At 38.7% G+C, this 25,623-nt stretch overlaps 1 protein-coding gene across 1 annotated transcript in view; it reads left to right on the forward strand.

The window, feature by feature from the left end:
• TMEM132E (transmembrane protein 132E) overlaps positions 1-25,623 on the forward strand; it is a 221,485-nt gene that overhangs the window by 132,349 nt on the left and 63,513 nt on the right. The window contains exon 6 of the mRNA XM_053705417.1: positions 9,424-9,629. Coding sequence (XP_053561392.1) covers positions 9,424-9,629 — 206 coding nt within the window. The remainder of the gene's footprint in view (positions 1-9,423; positions 9,630-25,623) is intronic.

Below are 25,623 nucleotides of genomic sequence, written 5' to 3' on the forward strand. Positions count from 1 at the left end.
TAACAGCCCTATCAAAATGATTGCCAAGTAAGTGTTAATTACTATATTCCTGAGCTTCAAAGGTCAGTTTTTAGACTCTTGGGCTCCTTCCCCCCAGGGGTTCATTACCTGGTAATTTTATTACCTAGAAGAAAGATCCTCTGTAAAGTGACATCCTGAGCTTTCCAAATGTCTATTTCTTTGTTCTTGAAATCTGTGTTTCAGAACAAAGGGGGGTCGATACCACCCACTCTAGTGTCATTCACAGTGCAGCCACACCTTCAAAGTAATCCAATCATGTACCTCCATTATGATAAAAAATAATAAACACTTCAAATTTGCAGGTGAAAGTTATGGGCGTGTATTATTGATACCGAATTTCTCCTTCTGTAGCTCTCTGATACGTTACCCCGATGCTACGTAATTAACACATTGTAATGGTATCCTAGTTTCGACATTATGTTTGGAAATTTAACTCCCTGAATCATTCATGAATGCCAAGATGTGTGACAGTGTAATTAATGTGTGGAAAACTACTATAATCTGAATGCTAAGAAATTGTAAGTATTGAGTAAAATGGTGTTATCACACATATAATCATAGTTTAGGTATCTTTATTACCGGTATGAACTGGACGTATTAATTTAGGACATTAAACAATATATGTCAGCCTATCTTTATTTGGAGTGAATTAAACCTTTCATAAGGTCTCTACTAATGATCAGATGATCAGATATGTACGCAGTAATAAGGGGTTATTAGTTTTTACTGACAAAATACTTATAATTATTCCGTTTTGATATCCTCTTTAATAATATTAGCATTGTATAGTAGTGCTAATATGCCTTACATTGGTTTTACAGCCGAGAATAGTAGCTGCCGATTTCTAGCCAATCGGTAGGGTGGTCCGCAGCAGACACGCCCCCAACCTATGTAGTGTTAAGAGGAGGCGTGCATCAGGGTAACGTATCAGAGAGCTACAGAAGGAGTAATTCGGTATAAATAAAACACGCCCATAACTTTCACCAGCAAATTGGAAGTGTTTATTATTTTTTGTCATAATGGAGGTACATGATTGGATTACTTTGAAGGTGTGGCACGCAAACTATTCAGGATAGGCTGTTAAAGTTTAAGGAGGGGTATTTAAACGGACAATTGTATAGCTTTTGCTTGTTCATTTTTTACATAACTAGCCAACAGATAACATTGAAAAAGGCCGAATCACGGCTGAAACGCATTTGTTACACTTAGCTGTTGTTAGTATCGTGTCACCACTCCTGTCACCTGAAGCCGACGCTTCCTGTTATTGGCCAGGAAACAGGGGAGTGGTGCACGATTTTTAGGGGTTAAGGGTATGTTTGCATGTATGTTTGATGTGAGTACAGAGGTGACTCTGACTATTTTTAATAATTGATCAAATAAAAATTATTACTTTATTTTCATTAGGTAGGATGAGTGCTAGCAGCCCTAATTTTCTCTCTGCCAGTAATTATTTTTCTCCCATAATCAGAATGTCATATGCCCTGCTAATGATAAAAGATGTAGAAAGTGTAACCGAATGGGCCATTTTGAAGTGGCATGTAAAACTGAATACATTAAGGAGATGCAGGTAGATAGTGACCAGGAGGGTCAAGAAGTATCCTTTGTAGGGTCTGTTTTTGAACGGTCTAGTTCAGACAAAAATTTGTGGGTTACCCTTACTGTTATGGGAGCCAATGTTGCCTTCCAGATTGACATGGGAGAAGACGTCACTGTAATGTTCCTTGCAGCATTCATAAAACTGCCTCAACAGCCTCAGCTGGCAAAAGTTACAACAAAAGTTCATAGTCCTGGTGGCCGCATCGATTGTGCCGGGAAATTTCTTGCCAGCTGTGAGTACAAGCAGAGCAAATTCACCATGTGGGTACATGTGAGTATAGGTCAGTGTGTTAACAACCTATTGAGCTGAAAAGCAGCCTGTGGTTTGGGCCCTTGTCGCCAGAGTGAATTCGATTTCGGAAGACATGTTTGGTGAATTGGGTTTACTGAATTGAAACCCAGTCTGAATATCACTTAAAAGTGATGCTGTCCCATACAGCATTACCACTCCTCATAGAATTCTGTTCCTGTTCATGCCTCAAATGGAGAAGGAACTCCATTTGAACTCCATATGAAGAATATGGGAGTTATTGAAGAGTTTTTGAAGCAATTGACTGGTGTGCCCCCATTGTGCTTGTTGCAAAGAAAAACGGGAAGGTACGCATCTGCGTAGATTTGAAAAGGCTGAATGAGGTGGTTTTGAGAGAGAGAGATATGAGCTGCTGACACTTGAAGACATAGCTACAAAACTGGCTGGGGCGAAGTTCTGGATGCTTCCAGCAGCTTCTGGCTGATACCTCTAGATCCACAGTGCCGCAAACTTACTACCTTCATTACATCGGTTTTGCTTCTGTAGACTCCCTTTTGTGATATCCTCTGCTCCTGAAATCTTTCAAAGAGAGACGAGTTCCCTCCTAAGAGACCATGAGGGCACTGCAGTCGTCATGGATGACATTTTATTTTATGGGACTACATTGGAAGAACATGATCAGTGACTGAGCTGTGTGCTGCAGACCATTAGAGAGTCTGGGCTGAAATTAAATAAAGAGAAATGCCATTTTAGAAAATCTGAGTTATGTTACTTTGGGCATATCATCAATGGAGATGGCATCAAGCCAGACCCTTATAAAATCCTTGCTATTAAACAGATGAAAAGTCCTTCTGATGTACACAAGCTGAGACAAATATTGGACCTTGTGAATTATGTGGGCAGGTTCCTTCCAGATTTATCCACACTACTACACTCTATCAGAGAGTTGATGAAGAAAGATGTTGCCTGGGTCTGGGGTCCCCAACAGGAAGAAGCTTTTGTACAGGTCAAGTCCTTGCTGGGGTCTGCCCCAGTGTTAGGGTTCTACGACCCTTCTAAAAAGACTGTGGTTAGTGCTGATGCGAGCAGTTATGGGTTAGGGGCCGCCCTCCTGCAGCTGAATGAGAACAAACTACAGCCCATCGCTGAGTCAAAATATGCCAAAATTGAGAAAGAGTGTCTGGCTACAGTTTGGGCCTGTGATCGCTTCCAGAGTTACCTAGTGGGATTAGAGAAATTTAGTCTGGAGACTGACCATAAACCGCTAGTCTGCTATGATATTGACAAAACACCCCTAAGATGCCGGAGTCTTCTGATGAGGCTGCTCAGGTTCAATGTTCAGGCAGTGCATGTGCTGGGGAAACAACTGGTAGTGACAGATACTCTCCTGGCTCCCGCTTTCTGCTGCTGAAGAATCTTCAATGGATTTAGATGTGAAGGTGTATGTGGATTCAGTTCTGGCATCCAAATCCATTTCGTCAGGAAAACTAGAACAAATAAGAAAGGAGACACATTTAGATACAGACCTTCAAGAAGTTATTAAGTACATAAAGCTAGATGGGTTAGTGCTGTTCCAAGACCGCATTATTCATATATGATTCATGATGGCCACTTGGGCATTAAAAAGTGCAGAGAAAGGGCAGCTACGGCAGTATAATGGCCTGGGATCAGTTCTGACATTGCAAGCCATTTGTCAAATCGTGCCTTTTTCCAGGAATGCCGGCCTACTCAGAGAAGGGAGCCCTAGATTTCTACCCACTGCCTGCAGGCCCATGGCAGAAAATAGCTGCAGATTTGTGAGAACTGCATAGGGAAAAGTACCTAGTCATGATTGACTACTATTCTGGTATTTGGAAATTAAACCCTTGAATGAGATCAACAATCAAGCCATTATCACTCATCTCAAGAGCTTGTTCACCCGGTGGGTCATACCAATGGAGTTAGTGAGTGATAACGGAATGCAGTTTACTTCCATGGAGTTCAGTTTTTTCAGCAGTGAATATGATTTCATCCATTTTACGTCAAGTCCACATTACCCACAGGCCAATAGAATGGCTGAAAGGGCAGTTCGAACAACAAATTGAAGCAATGTGAGCTGTTCCTAGCTCTCTAGGCCTATATGGCAACTCCCATCCAAGTCACAGGCTTTAGCCCAGCACAGGTGATGCTAGGACAACAGATCCACACTACAATACCCTCTGTGGGTGTTTTCCAGCCAGCCTTTTTTCTTTGGGACTTCCATAGCGCTGATATTACAAGTCTGTCCTGTTACAATTCAGAAGACCGGACATCCATCCTCAAGGAAGCGGCAGAAGTCTTCATCCAACCGGACCAAAGTCCTCAACGAAGCCGGGAGAAGTCTTCATCCAAGCCGGGCGAAGTGGTCCTCAAGACAGGCAGAAGTCTTCATCCAGATGGCATCTTCTATCTTCATTCATCCATCCGACGTGGAGGGGGTCCATCTTCAAGACATCCGACACAGAGCATCCTCTTCAAACGAAGTCTTCTTACTGAATGACGGTTCCTTTAAGTGACTGCATCCAAGATGGCGTCCCTTAGATTCCGATTGGCTGATAGAATTCTATCAGTCAATCGGAATTAAGGTAGAAAAATCCTATTGGCTGATGCAATCAGCCAATAGGATTGAGCTCGCATTCTGTTGGCTGTTCCAATCAGCCAATAGAATGCAAGGTCAATCCTATTGGCTGATTGGATCAGCCAATATGATTGAACTTCAATCCTATTGGCTGATTGCATCAGCCAATAGGATTTTTTCTACCTTAATTCCGATTGGCTGATAGAATTCTATCAGCCAATCGGAATCTAAGGGACGCCATCTTGGATGCAGTCACTTAAAGGAACCGTCATTCAGTAAGAAGACTTCGTTTGAAGAGGATGCTCTGTGTCGGATGTCTTGAAGATGGACCCCCTCCGCGTCGGATGGATGAAGATAGAAGATGCCGTCTGTATGAAGACTTCTGCCCATCTGGAGGACCACTTCGCATGGCTTGGATGAAGACTTCTCCCGGCTTCGTTGAGGACTTCAGCCCGGTTGGATGAAGAGTTCTGCCTCTTCCTTGAGGATGAATGTCCGGTCTACAGAACTGTAAGTCGATCTTCAGAGGGTTAGTGTAAGTTTTTTTTAAGCGTGTATTGGGTGGGTTTTATTTTTTAGATTAGAGTTTGGGCCGCAAAAGAGCTAACTGTCCTTTTAAGGGCAATGCCCATCCAAATGCCCTTTTCAGGGCAATGGGGAGCTTAGGTTTTTTAGCTAGTATTTTATTTGGGGGCTTGGTTGTGTGGGTGGTGGGTTTTACTGTTGGGGTGTTGTTTGTATTTTCTTTTACAGGTAAAAAAGCTGATTACTTTTGGGCAATGCCCCTCAAAAGGCCCTTTTAAGGGCTATTGATAGTTTAGTTTAGGCTAGAGTTTTTTTTTTGTTGGGGGGGCTTTTATATTTTGATAGGGCTATTAGATTAGGTGTAATTAGTTTAAATATCTTGTAATTTGTTTATTATTTTCTGTAATTTAGTGTTTTTCTTTGTACTTTAGCTAATTTAATTTTATTTATTTAATTGTTGTTAATTTAATTAATTTATTTAATTATAGGGTTAGGTTTGGTGTTAGTGTAACTTAGGTTAGGTTTTATTTTACAGGTAGTATTGTATTAATTTTAGCTAGGTAGTTATTAAATAGTTAATAACTATTTAATAACTATTCTACCTAGTTAACATAAATACAAACTTGCCTGTAAAATAAAAATAAACCCTAAGCTAGCTACAATGTAACTATTAGTTATTTTGTAGCTATTTTAGGGTTTATTTTATAGGTAAGTATTTAGTTTTAAATAGGTATTATTTAGTTAAAGGGACAGTCTAGGCCAAAATAAACTTTCATGATTCAGATAGAGCATGTAATTTTAAAAAAAATTTGAATTTGCTTTTATCATCAATTTTGCTTTGTTCTCTTGGTATTCTTAGTTGAAAGCTTAACCTAGGAGGTTCATATGCTAATTTCTTAGACCTTGAAGCCCACCTCTTTCAGATTGCATTTTAACAGTTTTTCACCACTAGAGGGTTTTAGTTCACGTATTTCATATAGATAACACTGTGCTCATGCACGTGAAGTTATCTGGGAGCCATCACTGATTGGCTAGACTGGAAGTCTGTCAAAAGAACTGAAAAAAGGGGCAGTTTGCAGAGGCTTAGATACAAGATAATCACAGAGGTTAAAAGTATATTATTATAACTGTGTTGGTTATGGAAAACTGGGGAATGGGTAATAAAGGGATTATCTATCTTTTAAAACAATAAAAATTCTGGTGTAGACTGTCCCTTTAATGATAGGAATTTTTAGTTAGATTTATTTTAATTATATTTAAGTTAGGGGGTGTTAGGGTTAGACTTAGGTTTAGGGGTTAATACATTTAATATAGTGGCAGCGATGTTGGGGCGGCAGATTAGGGTTCAATAAATGTAGGTAGGTTGTGGCGATGTTAGGGACGGCAGATTAGGGTTAATAATATTTAACTAATGTTTGCGAGGTGAGAGTGTGGTGGTTTAGTGGTTAATATGTTTATTATAGTGGCGGCGACGTTGGGGGAAGCAGATCAGGGGCTAATAAATGTAGGTAGGTTGCAGCGACATTGGGGGCGGCAAATTAGGGGTTAATAAATATAATGTAGGTGTCTGCGATGTTGGGGGCAGCAGATTAGGGGTTAATAAATATAATGTAGGTGTCGGCGATGTCGGGGGTGGCAGATTATGGGTTTATAAGTGTAAGATTAGGGGTGTTTAGACTCGGGGTTCATGTTAGGGTGTTAGGTGTAAACATACATTTTATTTCCCCATAGAAATCAATGAGGCTGCGTTACTGAGTTTTATGCTGCTTTTTGGCAGGTGTTAGACTATATCTCAGCCGGATCTCCCCATTGATACCTATGGGGAAATCGTGCACGAGTCCGTACGACCAGCTCACCGCTGACTTAAGCAGTTCTGGTATTGGAGTGCGGTAAGGAGCAAAATATTGCTCTACGCTCACTTCTTGCCTTTTAACGCCGGGTTTGTAAAAACCTGTAATACCAGCGCTGCAGGTAAGTGAGTGGTGAGAAAAAACTGCTTGTTAGCACCGCATAGCCTCCAACGCAAAACTCATAATCTGGCCATCTGTGAGGCCCTGCATGAGCTGAATGTGGGCAAAAATGTCAGAGTTAAGCTGGATGATGAGAAGAAATGGAAGATGCCTGCTACGGTAATAGGACGCTCTCTAGAACCAAGGTCTTATGTAGTCCTTACTAAAGGAGGGACAGTCACACATCAAAATATAAGACATCTTCAGCCAGTACCTGAGAGTTTGGGACTGGATGCCTCAGAGCCACAGCCGTTGGGATCCCCTGTTTTAAAAGGGGTACCTTCCCCTCGGCAAGACCACAGCGGGAATACTTATTTGCTTCCAGCAGACTCTCAATCACCTTCTTCGGTATCAGAGGACAGTTCATGTAAAATTACGTCAAGTGTAAGAGTTGTGAAACTTCCAGCCCGCTATCGGGATTAACACTGTAGTTAGAGCAGTGACCAGAAGAATGGACAGAATAATCCTATGGTCAATGTGGACTAGGGTAGTCTACCCTGATGTTCAAGTCAGGATTGTATTTCTTGATGTTCATATATATATATATTCTCTTTAACTTGTTATTTGTTGTACACTTAGCAAAACTATTTTTGTATGCTTCTTGTATACCTTGTTATTTGTTGTACTTGTATGCTTTGTCCTTTGAAAAAGGGAAAGATGTGATGAAAGTGGGAGGTAATGTCACCGGATGGGGACGTGGCTTAGAGCAGTTATAGTCTATGTCACCTTTACTAAGTTAGATGTGTTGTACAAGCTGTTTACTTCTATGCTCTGCAATAAAATAGCGTTGTAACTTCTATGCTGTGTCCTGAATCTCATGAAAGGCTTTGTCAGTGAGGTGCAGCCATATTCCTCTAACCACATTGGGCAAGGAGTCCACGTCTAGTTTCTCCCCCATCCCCTTTAGGGAGACCTTCCCAGGGTCATAATACAAATGCATACAAAGAGAAAAGCGCTCTACCTCACTGACAAAGTACACAGAAGGCCAAAACAATCATCTGGGGTTATCATGTTTCTTGTTCAGAGGAGATTTGCATGGTATTTCAGGGCTTAAAGGGACAGTCTACAATTTTTATTGTTTTTAAAGATAGATAATCCCTTTATAACCCATTCCCCAGTTTTGCATAACCAACACAGTTATAATAATGTACTTTTAACCTCTGTGATTATCTTGTATCTAAGCCTCTGCAAACTGCTCCTTTATTTCAGTTCTTTTGACAGACTTGCAGTCTAGCCAATCAGCGCCTGCTTCCAGACAACTTCACGTGCACAAGCACAGTGTTATCTATATGAAATACATGAACTAACACCCTCTAGTGGTGAAAAACTGTTAAAATGTATTCTGAAAAGAGGTGGCCTTCAAGGTCTAAGAAATTAGCATATGAACCTCCTAGGTTAAGCTTTCAACTAAGAATACCAAGAGAACAAAGCAAAATTGGTAATAAAAGTAAATTGGAAAATTGTTTAAAATGACATGCCCTATCTGAATCATGAAAGTTTATTTTGGCCTAGACTGTCCCTTTAACTGACCTTACTCATCAGGATCAGACGGATATACGTCAGGAAAGTTTTCCTCTGTGAAAAGCACAACTGGGCTAAAAGTGGCTGCTCCTAGGTGGTAACTTGCCATAGAACAAGCTGCTGAGCTGTTATTCGTTCCTGTATGCAGTAGTGTTGGATGTGTCTACACAAATAAAATGTGTTTGATTTTTTTTTTCTTATAGAGATCTTTCTTGCCTCTCAGAAGACTCTATGCAGAAAAAATAACCTTATAAGGGCTTAACTATAGAAATTAATAAAGTATAAACTCTTCATGATAAAGTTATTTGCTTTTTTTCTGGTGATACCTCTTTCTGTGAGAGTTTTTGTAAGAATGTAAATACACCATGAAGATCACCATAATGCATGTGAAAATGGAATTAACTCACACATGTTCATGCATTTACTGTTATTATAAACACACAGTTTTCACATTGGTTTTATTATGATAATACATTTTTATGTATTTTTGTTCTTTATTTACATTGTAAGGTTTTAAGTTCAGTATAGTTTAATAAAAAACATTTCCAATAAATTTAATCATATTATTGTGTTCCTCCTACTGATTGCTTAATATCCTTGTCAATTAAAAATTTATAAAGCTTTTGAAAAATATGTACATAGATATTTAATGTCAAATTCATTATATCAAAAGAAGATGCAGTTCTGTTATTTTTTTAGGGCAAAGTTGTAGACATGCAGCTTTTTTAAGAGGCACCATTAGGAAAACTTCTTGTGGTATGATTTGTTACATGCAGGAGTGCTAATTTACATGTTGTTTACATGTTATTGTCATGCTTATCACTTCTCATAAAGGTTTAGAAACATGTTTCCTTGAATTTTGCTGAGTTTTGCTTATCTTACACACTTTTCCAATTTCTTGACAGGTTTCAAACAGCTGTGACTATGTGTTTGTGAATGGAAAGGAAACTAGGGGATCAATGAATGCACAGGCTATATTTAGCTATGGACATCTGCATGCACCTCTTGAAATGACAGTGTGGGTGCCCAAACTTCCGCTGATCATTGAATTGTCGGATTCTAAACTGAGTCTGGTGAAAGGGTGGCGAATTCCTATCATGCCAGATAGAAGGTAGGAGTTGTTTAAATCAGTTATATCTCACAAGATTTCCATAATTTCTCATTAACCATTGACATCTGACACTGTAAAATGTTCAATGCTGTTTAGAAGTATAGGTAATATGATCAAAGGTTGAATTACTTTTAAGATAATAAATATTGTACCCCAGTGGAAAAGCTTACCTAAACACAACACCAAAATTATACTCCCCATAGATTACTGCTTGGACCTCTTTATTACATTATACTCCCCATAGATTACTGCTTGGACCTCTTTATTACATTATACTCCCCATAGATTACTGCTTGGACCTCTTTATTACATTCTATTTTAAAATAGGGTGACATCAAAAGCCTGAGAATTGAGACCAGTCGGCTTCAATAACAAATGGAGCCCCTTTTTGGGTGGTGGAGAAAAGAATCCCCAGCTTTTTTAAGGACTGTAGGAATTAGACTTCTAGAGCTTACTCTAGAATACGAATCCATAAGGATAACTACATTAATGTAAAGGAATCCAGTGTGTTTCCACTTGGATAGGATGGGTCTCTTGAATTAATTCTCATTGGTGGGTTAGGTTAGATGGGCGGCTGTTATTTGAGGTCTTGGTAAGAGGTGGTACCTTATGATGGTTTCTTGTGGTAGGTGGGGTTAGAGTAGAGTAGGGTATAGACTTTTCATTGAGTGGCCTCACTCAATAGCTGTTGCAAATTCTTACTTCTGCTGGAGTGGAGAGAAAAAGGGGATACTTGGGCTGTAACAATGGGCAAACAGTCTGCTAGATTACGAGTTTTGAGCGCTATAGGAAAATTAATGAGCCCCACAAAAGCATCATTATTTCACCTCCCTATAGCGCTGCTATTACAGGTTTTAAAAAAGCAGGCTTGTGGGGGTGATATGGTTGCGTTGAGCTCCATACCTCACCGAAATACAAGCGCTGCTTTGACGTGCTTGTGCACAATTTCCCCATAGACACCAATGGGGAGAGCCGGCAAAAAAAAGTCTAACACCTGCGATCACTGAATGAAAAGCTCCGTAACGCAGCCCCATTGATGTCTATGGTGAAAGAAAAAGTTATGTTTAAAGCTAACACCCTAACATAATAACATGTCTAAAAACCCCTAATCTGCTGTCCCTAAAATCGCCACCACCTACATTACAGTTATTAACCCCTAATCTGCCACCCCCGACATCGCCTACACCTACATAAAGTTATTAACCCCTAATCTGCCGCCCCTAACATCTCCGCAACCTACATTACACTTATTAACCCCTAATCTGCTGCCCCCAATGTCGCTGCAACTATACTAAAGTTATTAACCCCTAAACCTCTGGCCTCCCACATCACTAACACTACATAAATATATTAACCCCTAAATCTAACCCTAACGTAACCCTAAGCATAACCCTAACCCTAACACCCCCTAACTTAAATATAAATAAAATAAATCTAAATTAAACTTACAATTATTACCTAAATAATTCCTTTTTAAAACTAAATACAAACTTACCTGTAAAAAAAAACTAACGCCTAGATTTAGAGTTCTGCGGCCAAAGGGGTGCGTTAGCTACGCTGGCTTTTTTCTGGCCGCACTTTTTAAATACCGCTGGTATTTAGAGTTCACAGAATAGCTGCGTTAGGCTCCAAAAAAGGAGCGTATAGCATATTTACCGCAACTTCAACTCTCGATACCAGCGGTGCTTACGGACGCGGCCAGCTTCAAAAACGTGCTCGTGCACGATTCCCCCATAGGAAGCAATGGGGCTGTTTGAGCTGAAAAAAAAACCTAACACCTGCAAAAAAGCCGCGTTCAGCTCCTAACGCAGCCCCATTGTTTGCTATGGGGAAACATTTCCTAAGTCTGCACCTAACACCCTAACATGTACCCCGAGTCTAAACACCCCTAACCTTACACTTATTAACCCCGCTATCGCTGACCCCTGCATATTTTTTTTAACCCCTAATCTGCCGCTCCGTAAACCGCCGCTACTTACATTATCCCTATGTACCCCTAATCTGCTGCCCCTAACACCGCCAACCCCTATATTATATTTATTAACCCCTAATCTGCCCCCCACAACGTCGCCTCCACCTGCCTACACTTATTGACCCCTAATCTGCCGAGCCGAGCTACTATAATAAAGTTATTAACCCCTAATCCGCCTCACTCCCGCCTCAATAACACTATAATAAATAGTATTAACCCCTAATCTGCCCTCCCTAACATCGCCGACACCTAACTTCAATCATTAACCCCTAGTCTGCCGACTGAAGCTCACCGCTATTCTAATAAATGTATTAACCCCTAAAGCTAAGTCTAACCCTAACACTAACACCCCCCTAAGTTAAATATAATTTAAATCTAACGAAATAAATTAACTCTTATTAAATAAATTATTCCTATTTAAAGCTAAATACTTACCTGTAAAATAAATCCTAATATAGCTACAATATAAATTATATTATAGCTATTTTAGGATTTATATTTATTTTACAGGTAACTTTGTATTTATTTTAACCAGGTACAATAGGTTCTTAACTATTTAATAGCTAAAATAGTTAAAATAATTACAAATTTACCTGTAAAATAAATCCTAACCTAAGTTACAATTAAACCTAACACTACACTATCAATAAATAAATTAAATAAAATACCTACAATTACCTACAATTAAATAAACTAACTAAAGTACAAAAAATTAAAAAGAACTAAGTTACAAAAAAATAAAAAAATATTTACAAACATTAGAAAAATATTACAACAATTTTAAACTAATTACACCTACTCTAAGCCCCCTAATAAAATAACAAAGCCCCCCAAAATAAAAAAATGCCCTACCCTATTCTAAATTAAAAAAGTTCAAAGCTCTTTTACCTTACCAGACCTGAACAGGGCCCTTTGCGGGGCATGCCCCAAATAATTCAGCTCTTTTGCCTGTAAAAAAAACACATACAATACCCCCCCCCAACATTATAACCCACCACCCACATACCCCTAATCTAACCCAAACCCCCCTTAAATAAACCTAACACTAAGCCCCTGAAGATCTTCCTAACTTATCTTCACCATACCAGGTTCACCGATCGATCCAGAAGAGCTCCTCCGATGTCTTGATCCAGCCCCCGGGGGGCTGAAGATGTCCATGATCCGGCTGAAGTCTTCATCCAAGCGGGAGCTGAAGAGGTCCATGATCCGGCTGAAGTCTTCTATCAACGGCATCTTCAATCTTCTTTCTTCCGGATCCATGTTCATCCCGCCGACGCGGAACATCCATCTTCACCGACGACTTCCCGACGAATGACGGTTCCTTTAAGGGACGTCATCCAAGATGGCGTCCCTCGAATTCCAATTGGCTGATAGGATTCTATCAGCCAATCGGAATTAAGGTAGGAAAATTCTGATTGGCTGATGGAACCGTGATTTGTCGGGAAGTCGTTGGTGAAGATGGATGTTCTACCTCGGCGGGATGAACATGTATCCGGAAGAAAGAAGATTGAAGATGCGGTTGATAGAAGACTTCAGCCGGATCATGGACCTCTTCAGCTCCCGCTTGGATGAAGACTTCAGCCAGATCATGGACATCTTCAGCCCCCCGCTTGGGCTTGGATCAAGACATCGGAGGAGCTCTTCTGGATCGATTGGTGAACCTGGTATGGTGAAGATAAGGTAGGAAGAGCTTCAGGGGCTTGGTGTTAGGTTTATTTAAGGGGGGTTTGGGTTAGATTAGGGGTATGTGGGTGGTGGGTTGTAATGTTGGGGGGGGTATTGTATGTGTTTTTTTTACAGGCAAAAGAGCTGAATTCTTTGGGGCATGCCCCACAAAGGGCCCTGTTCAGGGCTGGTAAGGTAAAAGAGCTTTGAACTTTTGTAATTTAGTATAGGGTAGGGCACTTTTTTTATTTTGGGGGTCTTTGTTATTTTATTAGGGGGCTTAGAGTAGGTGTAATTATTTTAAAATTGTTGTAATATTTTTCTGATGTTTGTAAATATTTTTTTATTTTTTGTAACTTAGTTCTTTTTTATTTTTTGTACTTTAGTTAGTTTATTTCATTGTATTTATTTGTAGGTATTTTATTTAATTAATTTATTGATAGTGTAGTGTTAGGTTTAATTGTAGGTAATTGTAGGTATTTTATTTAATTAATTTATTGATAGTGTAGTGTTAGGTTTAATTGTAACTTAGGTTAGGATTTATTTTACAGGTAATTTTGTAATTATTTTAACTATTTTAGCTATTAAATAGTTCTTAACTATTTAATAGCTATTGTACCTGGTTAAAATAAATACAAAGTTACCTGTAAAATAAATATAAATCCTAAAATAGCTATAATATAATTATAATTTATATTGTAGCTATATTAGGGTTTATTTTACAGGTAAGTATTTAGCTTTAAATAGGAATAATTTATTTAATAAGAGATAATTTATTTCGTTAGATTTAAATTATATTTAACTTAGGGGGGTGTTAGTGTTAGGTTTAGACTTAGCTTTAGGGGTTAATAAATTTATTAGAATAGCGGTGAGCTCCAGTCGGCAGATTAGGGGTTAATGTTTGAAGTTAGGTGTCGGCGATGTTAGGGAGGGCAGATTAGGGGTTAATACTATTTATTATAGGGTTATTGAGGCGGGAGTGAGGCGGATTAGGGGTTAATAACTTTATTATAGTAGCGGTGAGATCCGCTCAGCAGATTAGGGGTTAATAAGTGTAGGCAGGTGGAGGCGACGTTGAGGGGGGCAGATTAGGGGCTAATAAATATAATATAGGGGGTCGGCGGTGTTAGGGGCAGCAGATTAGGGGTACATAAGGATAACGTAGGTGGCGGTCGGCAGATTAGGGGTTAAAAAAATGTAATCGAGTGGCGGCGATGTGGGGGGACCTTGGTTTAGGGGTACATAGGTAGTTTATGGGTGTTAGTGTACTTTAGAGCACAGTAGTTAAGAGCTTTATAAACGGGCATTAGCCCAGAAAGCTCTTAACTACTGACTTTTTTCTGCGGCTGGAGTTTTGTCGTTAGATTTCTAACGCTCACTTCAGCCACGACTCTAAATACCGGAGTTAGAAAGATCCCATTGAAAAGATAGGATACGCAATTGACGTAAAGGGGATCTGCGCTATGGAAAAGTCGCGGCTGGAAAGTGAGCGTTAGACCCTTTCCTGACTGACTCCAAATACCGGCGGTAGCCCAAAACCAGCGTTAGGAGCCTCTAACGCTGGTTTTGACGGCTACCGCCCAACTCTAAATCTAGGCCTAAGCTAGCTACAAAATAACTAATAGTTACTTTGTAGCTATCTTTCGCCTAGATTTAGAGTTCTGCGGCCAAAGGGGTGCGTTAGCTACGTGTGCTTTTTTTTCCCACGCACCTTTTAAATACCGCTGGTATTTAGAGTTCACAGAATGGCTGGGTTTTCAGTGCGTTAGGCTCCAAAAAGGGAGCGTAGAGCATAATTTAACGCCACTGCAACTCTAAATACCAGTGGTGCTTACGGAAGGAGTCAGCTTCAAAAACGTGCTCGTGCACAATTCCCCCATAGGAAACAATGGGGCCATTTGAGCTGAAAAAAAGCCTAACACCTGCAAAAAAGCCGCGTTCAGCTCCTAACGCAGCCCCATTGTTTTCTATGGGGAAACACTTCCTACGTCTGCACCTAACACTCTAACATGTACCCCGAGTCTAAACACCCCTAACCTTACACTTATTAACCCCTAATCTGCCGCCCCTGCTATCGCTGACCCCTGCATATTATTTTTAACCCCTAATCTGCCGCTCCGTAAACCGCCGCTACTTACATTATCCCTATGTACCACTAATCTGCTGCCCCTAACACCGCCGACCCCTATATTATATTAATTAACCCCTAATCTGCCCCCCACAACGTCGCCTCCACCTGCCTACACTTATTAACCCCTAATCTGCTGAGCGGACCGCACCGCTATTATAATAAAGTTATTAACCCCTAATCCGCCTCACTCCCGCCTCAATAACCCTATAATAAATAGTATTAACCCCTAATCTGCCCTCCCTAACATCGCCGAACCTAACTTCAAGTATTAACCCCTAATCTGCCGATCGGAGCTCACCGCTACTCTAATAAATTTTTTAACCCCTAAAGCTAATTTTAACCCTAACCCTAACACCCCCCTAAGTTAAATATAATTTTATTCTAACAAAATAAATTATCTCTTATTAAATAAATTATTCCTATTTAAATCTAAATACTTACCTGTAAAATAAACCCTAATATAGCTACAATATAAATTATAGTTATATTATAGCTATTTTAGGATTAATATTTATTTTACAGGCAACTTTGTATTTATTTTAACCAGGTACAATAGCTATTAAATAGTTAAGAACTATTTAATAGCTAAAATAGTTAAAATAATTACAAAATTACCTGTAAAATAAATCCTAACCTAAGTTACAATTAAACCTAACACTACACTATCAATACATTAATTAAATACAATATCTACAATTATCTACAATTAAACCTAACACTACACTATCAATAAATTATTTAAATAAAATATCTACAAATAAATACAATGAAATAAACTAACTAAAGTACAAAAAATAAAAAAGAACTAAGTTACAAAAAATAAAAAAATATTTACAAACATTAGAAAAATACTACAACAATTTTAAACTAATTACACCTACTCTAAGCCCCCTAATAAAATAACAAAGCCCCCCAAAATAAAAAAATGCCCTACCCTATTCTAAATTAAAAAAGTTCAAAGCTCTTTTACCTTACCAGCACTGATCAGGGCCCTTTGCGGGGCATGCCCCAAAGAATTCAGCTCTTTTGCCTGTAAAAAAAACACATACAATACCCCCCCAACATTAAAACCCACCACCCACATACCCCTAATCTAACCCAAACCAGCCTTAAATAAACCTAACACTAAGCCCCTGAAGATCTTCCTACCTTATCTTCACCATACCAGTTTCATCAATCGGTCCTCGGAAGTCTTGATCCAAGCCCAAGCGGGGGGCTGAAGAGTGACGTCCATCCTCGGGCTGAAGTCTGGATCCAAGCGGCGGCTGAAGAAATCCATCATCGGGCTGAAGTCGGAAGTCCATCATCGGGATGAAGTCTTCTATCAAGCCGCATCTTCAATCTTCTTTCTTCTGGAGCGGAGCGGAGCCATCTTCTTCCAAGCCGACGCAGAACATCCTCTTCAACCAACGCTTACTTGCCGAATGACGGTTCCTTTAAATGACGTCATCCAAGATGGCGTCCCTCAAATTCTGATTGGCTGATAGGATTCTATCAGCCAATCGGAATTAAGGTAGGAAAATTCTGATTGGCTGATGGAATCAGCCAATCAGAATCAAGTTCAATCTGATTGGCTGATCTAATCAGCCAATCAGATTGAGCTTGCATTCTATTGGCTGTTCTTATCAGCCAATAGAATGCAAGCTCAATCTGATTGGCTGATTGGATCAGCCAATCGGATTGAACTTGATAATGATTTGCTGATTCCATCAGCCAATCAGAATATTCCTACCTTAATTCCGATTGGCTGATAGAATCCTATCACACAATCGGAATTCGAGGGACGCCATCTTGAATGACGTCATTTAAAGGAACCATCATTCGGCGAGTAGGCGTTGGTTGAAGAGGATGTTCCGCGTCGGCTTGGAAGAAGATGGCTCCGCTCCGCTCCAGAAGAAAGAAGATTGAAGATGCGGCTTGACAGAAGACTTCATCCCGATGATGGACTTCCGACTTCAGCCCGATGATGGATTTCTTCAGCCGCCGCTTGGATCCAGACTTCGGCCTGAGGATGGACGTCACTCTTCAGCCCCCCGGTTGGGCTTGGATCAACACTTCCGAGGCTTGGATCAAGACTTCCGAGGACCGATCGGTGAACCTGGTATGGTGAAGATAAGGTAGGAAGATCTTCAGGGGCTTAGTGTTAGGTTTATTTAAGGGGGGTTTGGGTTAGATTAGGGGTATGTGGGTGGTGGGTTGTAATGTTGGGGGGAGGTATTGTATGTGTTTTTTTTACAGGCAAAATAGCTGAATTCTTTGGGGCATGCCCCGCAAAGGGCCCTGTTCAGGGCTGGTAAGGTAAAAGAGCTTTGAACTTTTTTAATTTAGAATAGGGTAGGGCATTTTTTTATTTTGGGGGGCTTTGTTATTTTATTAGGGGGCTTAGAGTAGGTGTAATTAGTTTAAAATTGTTGTAATATTTTTCTAATGTTTGTAAATATTTTTTTATTTTTTGTAACTTAGTTCTTTTTTATTTTTTGTACTTTAGTTAGTTTATTTCATTGTATTTATTTGTAGATATTTTATTTAAATAATTTATTGATAGTGTAGTGTTAGGTTTAATTGTAGATAATTGTAGATATTGTATTTAATTAATTTATTGATAGTGTAGTGTTAGGTTTAATTGTAACTTAGGTTAGGATTTATTTTACAGGTAATTTTGTAATTATTTTAACTACGTAACTATTAAATAGTTATTAACTATTTAATAGCTATTGTACCTGGTTAAAATAAATACAAAGTTGCCTGTAAAATAAATATTAATCCTAAAATAGCTATAATATAACTATAATTTATATTGTAGCTATATTAGGGTTTATTTTACAGGTAAGTATTTAGATTTAAATAGGAATAATTTATTTAATAAGAGTTCATTTATTTCGTTAGAATAAAATTATATTTAATTTAGGGGGGTGTTAGGGTTAGGGTTAAAATTAGCTTTAGGGGTTAAAAAATGTATTAGAGTAGCGGTGAGCTCCGATCGGCAGATTAGGGGTTAATACTTGAAGTTAGGTGTCGGCGATGTTAGGGAGGGCAGATTAGGGGTTAATACTATTTATTATAGGGTTATTGAGGCGGGAGTGAGGCGAATAGGGGTTAATAACTTTATTATAATAGCGGTGCGGTCCGCTCGGCAGATTAGGGGTTAATAAGTGTAGGCAGGTGAAGGCGACGTTGTAGGGGGCAGATTAGGGGTTAATAAATATAATATAGGGGTCGGCGGTCTTAGGGGCAGCAGATTAGGGGTACATAGCTATAATGAAGCTGGCGGCGGCGTGCGGACGGCAGATTAGGGGTTAATAAGTGTAGGCAGGTGGAGGCGACGTTGTGGGGGGCAGATTAGGGGTTAATAAATATAATATAGGGGTCGGCGGTGTTAGGGGCAGCAGATTAGGGGTACATAGAGATAACATAGTTGGCGGCAGTGTACAGAGCGGAAGATTAGGGGTTAAAAATTTTTATAGAGTGGCGGCATTGTGGTGGGGCCTCGGTTTAGGGGTACATAGGTAGTTTATGGGTGTTAGTGTACTTTAGAGCACAGTAGTTAAGAGCTTTATAAACCGGCGTTAGCCCAGAAAGCTCTTAACTACTGACTTTTTTCTGCGGCTGGACTTTTGTCGTTAGATTTCTAACGCTCACTTCAGCCACGACTCTAAATACCGGAGTTAGAAAGATCCCATTGAAAAGATAGGATACACAATTGATGTAAGGGGATCTGCGGTATGGATAAGTCGCGGCTGCAAAGTGAGCGTTAGACCCTTTCCTGACTGACTCCAAATACCGGCGGTAGCCTAAAACCAGCGTTAGGAGCCTCTAACGCTGGTTTTGACGGCTACCGCCCAACTCTAAATCTAGGCCTTTGGTTTTATTTTTATTTCACAGGTAAGTTTGTATTTACTTTAACTAGATATACTAGTTAGTAAATAGTAATTAACTATTTACTAGCTACCTAGTTAAAATAAATACAAATTTACCAGTAAAATAAAACCTAACCAGCCTTAAAATAAAACCTAAAATTACAATAAAATAAAATAAATTAAATTAATTAAATACAATTATCTAAATTACAAAAAAAATAATCACTAAATTACACAAAATAAAAAACAAAATTTTCAAAAATAAAAATGAATTATAGCTAATCTAATAGCCCTATCAAACTAAAAAAGCCCACCCAAAATAAAAAAACACTAGCTTACACTAAACTGCCAATGGCCCTTAAAAGGACCTTTCGCAGGGCATTGCCCCAAATAAATCAGCTCTTTTACCTGTAAAAAAAAATACAAACAACCCCCCAACAGTAAAACCCACCACCCACACAACAAAACCCGCAAATATAAACCTATCTAAATAAACCTAAGCTAAACATTGCCCTGAAAAGGGCATTTGGATGGGCATTGCCCTTAAAAGAGCATTTAGCTCTTTTACATTGCCCAAACCCCTAATCTAAAAACAAAACTCACCCAATAAACACTTAAAAGAACCTAACACTAACCCCCAACGATCCACTTACAGTTTTCGAAGACCGGACATCCATCCTCATCCAGGCGGTAGAAGTCTTCATCCAAGCGGGCAGAAGTCCTCCTCGAAGCCGGCAGAAATCTTCATACAAGTGGGCAGAAGTCTTCATCCAGACGGCATCTTCTATCTTCAGCCATCCGGTGCGGAGCAGGTCCATCTTCAAGACATCTGGCACAGAGCATCCTCTTCTTACGAAATCCACTGGAAAATGAAGTTTCCCTTTAAGTGACGTTATCCAAGATGGTGTCCCTTACATTCCGATTGGCTGATAGAATCAGCCAATAGAAATGAAAGGGGAAAAAGTCAGATTGCCTGATCCAATCAGCCAATAGGATTGAGCTTTAATCCTATTGGCTGATCCAATCAGCCAATAGGATTGAGCTCACATTCTTTTGGCTGATTGGATTAGCCAATAGGATGAAAACTCAATCCTATTGGCAGATTGCAACAGCCAATAGGATATTTTCCCCTTTAATTCCTATTGGCTGATAGAATTCTATCAGCCATTAGGAATGTATGGGATGCCATCTTGGATGACGTACCTTAAAGGAAAACTTCATTTTTCAGCGGATTTCCTAAGAAGAGGATGCTCCATGCCGGATGTTTTAAAGATGGACCCAATCCGTGCCGGATGGATGAAGACTTCTACCCGCTTGGATGAAGACTTCTGCTGCCTGGATGAGGATGGATGTCCGGTCTTCGAAAACTGTAAGTGGATCGTCTGGGGTTAGTGTTATTTTTTTTTAAGGGTTTATTGGGTGGGTTTTATTTTTAGATTAGGGTTTTGGGCAATGTAAAAGAGCTAAATGCCCTTTTAAGGGCAATGCCCATCCAAATGCCCTTTTCAGGGCAATGTTTAGCTTAGGTTTATTTAGATAGGTTTTTATTTGGGGGGTTTGGTTGTGTGGGTGGTGGGTTTTACTGTTGGGGGGTTGTTTGTATTTTTTTACAGGTAAAAGAGCTGATTTCTTTGTGGCAATGCCCCGCAAAAGGCCCTTTTAAGGTCCATTGGCAGTTTAGTGTAGGCTAGGTTTTTTTATTTTGGGTGGGCTTTTTTATTTTGATAGGGCTATTAGATTAGGTGTAATTTGTTTTTATTTTTGATGATTTTGTTTTTTATTTTGTGTAATTTAGTGTCTATTTTTTTTGTCATTTAGATAATTGTATTTAATTAATTTAATTTATTTTATTTTATTGTTAGGTTTTATTGTAAGGCAGGTTAGGTTTTATTTTACAGGTAACTTGGTATTTATTTTAACTTGGTAGTTAGTAAATAGTACATCTAAACATAATGCTGATCCTTTACAGCACTCAGGGACAGATTACAAATTGCGTGTTAATGATAGTGCAGGACTCAATAATTAATATTGCTGAACCGGGCTAACATTAGTGCTCAACTTGACATTACAAGTCCAACTTTCAATGGATATCATGACCTTGCTAAATAGTGTTTATATTACAAATTGAAAGTTATAGGTTGCACTGGAGTGAAAGCTCAAATAATATTTAGCTTGGCGTAAGACTTGAAGTAAAGTGTAAGGGTTAAAAAAAAAATCACAAACCACTTTGAAAACAAATTAAAATAAAGTATTACACTCCTATTTACACTTTTTAATAAAAAATATAATTTTAATATTGAAAAAAGTTTTTAAAAGGTTAAAATGGGATATGGTATATGGAAATGTTTGACTGAAAATGGCTCTTATGTGTTTATATATATATATATATATATACAGTATATATTTAAACACACACATTTGAGCCCTTCCCAGTAAATTACCTTTAAAATTGCAATATCATTTTTATTTATATAGTTTAATTTAAATGGTTTGCATGGTTTGCATTCCTATTACATATATACAGGGAGTGCAGAATTATTAGGCAAGTTGTATTTTTGAGGATTAATTTTATTATTGAACAACAACCATGTTCTCAATGAACCCAAAAAACTCATTAATATCAAAGCTGAATAGTTTTGGAAGTAGTTTTTAGTTTGTTTTTAGTTATAGCTATTTTAGGGGGATATCTGTGTGTGCAGGTGACTATTACTGTGCATAATTATTAGGCAACTTAACAAAAAACAAATATATACCCATTTCAATTATTTATTTTTACCAGTGAAACCAATATAACATCTCAACATTAACAAATATACATTTCTGACATTCAAAAACAAAACAAAAACAAATCAGTGACCAATATAGCCACCTTTCTTTGCAAGGACACTCAAAAGCCTGCCATCCATGGATTCTGTCAGTGTTTTGATCTGTTCACCATCAACATTGCGTGCAGCAGCAACCACAGCCTCCCAGACACTGTTCAGAGAGGTGTACTGTTTTCCCTCCTTGTAAATCTCACATTTGATGATGGACCACAGGTTCTCAATGGGGTTCAGATCAGGTGAACAAGGAGGCCATGTCATTAGATTTTCTTCTTTTATACCCTTTCTTGCCAGCCACGCTGTGGAGTACTTGGACGCGTGTGATGGAGCATTGTCCTGCATGAAAATCATGTTTTTCTTGAAGGATGCAGACTTCTTCCTGTACCACTGCTTGAAGAAGGTGTCTTCCAGAAACTGGCAGTAGGACTGGGAGTTGAGCTTGACTCCATCCTCAACCCGAAAAGGCCCCACAAGCTCATCTTTGATGATACCAGCCCAAACCAGTACTCCACCTCCACCTTGCTGGTGTCTGAGTCGGACTGGAGCTCTCTGCCCTTTACCAATCCAGCCACGGCCCCATCCATCTGGCCCATCAAGGCTCACTCTCATTTGATCAGTCCATAAAACCTTAGAAAAATCAGTCTTGAGATATTTCTTGGCCCAGTCTTGACGTTTCAGCTTGTGTGTCTTGTTCAGTGGTGGTCGTCTTTCAGCCTTTCTTACCTTGGCCATGTCTCTGAGTATTGCACACCTTGTGCTTTTGGGCACTTCAGTGATGTTGCAGCTCTGAAATATGGCCAAACTGGTGGCAAGTGGCATCTTGGCAGCTGCATGCATGACTTTTCCCAGTTCATGGGCAGTTATTTTGCGCCTTGGTTTTTCCACACGCTTCTTGCGACCCTGTTGACTATTTTGAATGAAACGCTTGATTGTTCGATGATCACGCTTCAGAAGCTTTGCAATTTTAAGAGTGTTGCATCCCTCTGCAAGATATCTCACTATTTTTGACTTTTCTGAGCCTGTCAAGTCCTTCTTTTGACCCATTTTGCCAAAGGAAAGGAAGTTGCCTAATAATTATGCACACCTGATATAGGGTGTTGATGTCATTAGACCACACCCCTTCTCATTACAGAGATGCACATCACCTAATATGCTTAATTGGTAGTAGGCTTTCGAGCCTATACAGCTTGGAGTAAGACAACATGCATAAAGAGGATGATGTGGTCAAAAAAACTCATTTGCCTAATAATTCTGCACTCCCTGTGTATATATATATATATATATATATATATATATATATATATATATATATATATATAGGTATAAATATATTTTTTTTATAAAAAGAACATTTTCTTCTACTGAAGAACATATGAATTTAAAATATTCTGAACGCACCTTCGGCCTTAGCGCAGTTTATCTAGTGTATTACACTAGAAAATAGCACAATCTGTATAAAACCTTCTTTAGATATATCAGTGAAAAGAGAAAAACTAACAGAGGGTTAGTTAGACTCAAGAATGAGGATAGAGTAGTGGAAGAAGATAAACAAATAGCAAACTGTTTAAATGATTACTTTTGTTCAGTCTTTACAACAGATGATAAAGATAGTGAGATTCTATTAAGGGATGTTACTGTAAATAATAATGTGAGTAGTACTTTTCTTTTTACAGAGGAAGAGGTTTCAAGGGCTTTATCAAAAATAAAAGTTAATAAGTCTGTGGGTCCATATAATATTCATCCAAGAGTTCTAAGAGAACTTCGATCCATAATAGCTACTCCATTAGCTGATTTATTTAATCAGTCACTTCTAACAGGAGTTGTTCCAAAAGACTGGAAAATTGCCAATGTAGTCCCTCTTCATAAAAAGGGTAGTAGGGAAGATTCTGCTAACTATAGGCCAGTCAGTTTGACCTCAATTGCAATGAAATTAATGGAAACTCTTTTAAAGACTTGTATCTTTCATTCAGACTAACAACTTAGAAGACAAAGGATAGCATGGTTTCACTGCTGGAAGATCATGCCTGACTAATCTAATGGATTTCTTTGACCATGTAACTAAAATAATAGACCAGGGAGGAGCCGTAGATGTTGCATATCTAGACTTTAGCAAAGCATTTGATACCGTCCCACACAACAAACTTATTTACAAAATGTATTTCCTTGGAATAGATGCTAAGATTGTTAAGTGGGTAGAATGCTGGCTTAAAGATAGACGACAGAGGGTTTCAATTAATGGAGTACATTCAAATGAGGCATCAGTTACTAGTGGTGTTCCCCAAGGGTCAGTTCTTGGGCCTTTTTTGTTTAACATGTTCATAAGGGATATTGGAAGTGGGCTTAAGGGGAAGGTTTGCTTGTTTGCTGATGATACAAACATTTGTAACAGGGTAGATTTTCCAGGAGGAGTTGATCAAATGAACTGTGATATTAATAAACTAGAGGACTAGTCAAATAAATGGGATCTGAAATTTAATATTACCAAAAGCAAAAGTATGCATATAGGATCCAAAAACCCAAAGGCCAATTATAGTCTCAATGGTACATTACTGACTGTAATTAAAGAAGAAAGGGATTCAGGAATTATTATTTCAGATGATTTAAAATTTGGTACACAATGCCACAGTGCAGCCAGCAAGGCCAGTCAAATGCTTGGTTGCATTGGAAGAGGTTTTAGTAGCAGAAATAGCAAGGTTCTTATTCCACTTTACATATCATTAGTTAGACCAAATATGGAATACTGTGTACAGTTCTGGAGACCATATCTTCAGAAAGATATAAAAAAAATAGAAGCTGTTCAAAGGAGGGCTACTAAAATGGTACATGGTCTAAAATATAAAACGTACAAACAAAGACTCTTATATCTAAATATGTATAGTTTAGAGGATAGAAGGGAAAGAGGTGACATGATAGAAACCTTAAAATATATGAAGGGACTTAATAAAATAAAAGCTGAAAGCATTTTTCACAAAAAATAAATGCCAAAACAAGGGGTCACAATCTAAAGTTAGAGGGTAGTAGATTCGGGAGAAATTTGAGTAAGCATTTTTTTACAGAAAGGGTGGTGGATTCATGGAATAAACTTCCATTTGAGGTGGTAAAGACAAAGACTGTAAAGGAATTTAAAAATGCCTGGGATATGCATTATTCTATCCTAAGGAAAAAGTAACATGTAATATGGGTAGACTTGATGGGCCTTTTTGGTTCTTATCTACCGTCAAATTCTATGTTTCTATGTTTCTAGTGCAGTGTCAGGTTAGCAATAGCATGCAAATGATAAATAGAAAAGGCTTTCTTCAACGTTTCCCATAGAAGTCTATGGAGAAAAAAGGAGTTGGTCACAAAGTTAGCGAGCCTGAGTCTTTTGCTCTCGCGCTAACTTTTTTACTTTCAACTTGTAATATACTCGTTACTCCAGCCGTACTAATATTTTACTTCTATACCACAGTTAGCACTTGAGCAGATTTTTTTTTTTTTTTTTAACCACACCACATTTAATCATTTTTAAACAAATATCATATTTTTCTTCACATTTTTAAGATTTTGT

Source organism: Bombina bombina, chromosome 3, assembly GCF_027579735.1.
Source record: "Bombina bombina isolate aBomBom1 chromosome 3, aBomBom1.pri, whole genome shotgun sequence".
Taxonomy (NCBI): Eukaryota; Metazoa; Chordata; class Amphibia; order Anura; family Bombinatoridae; genus Bombina; species Bombina bombina.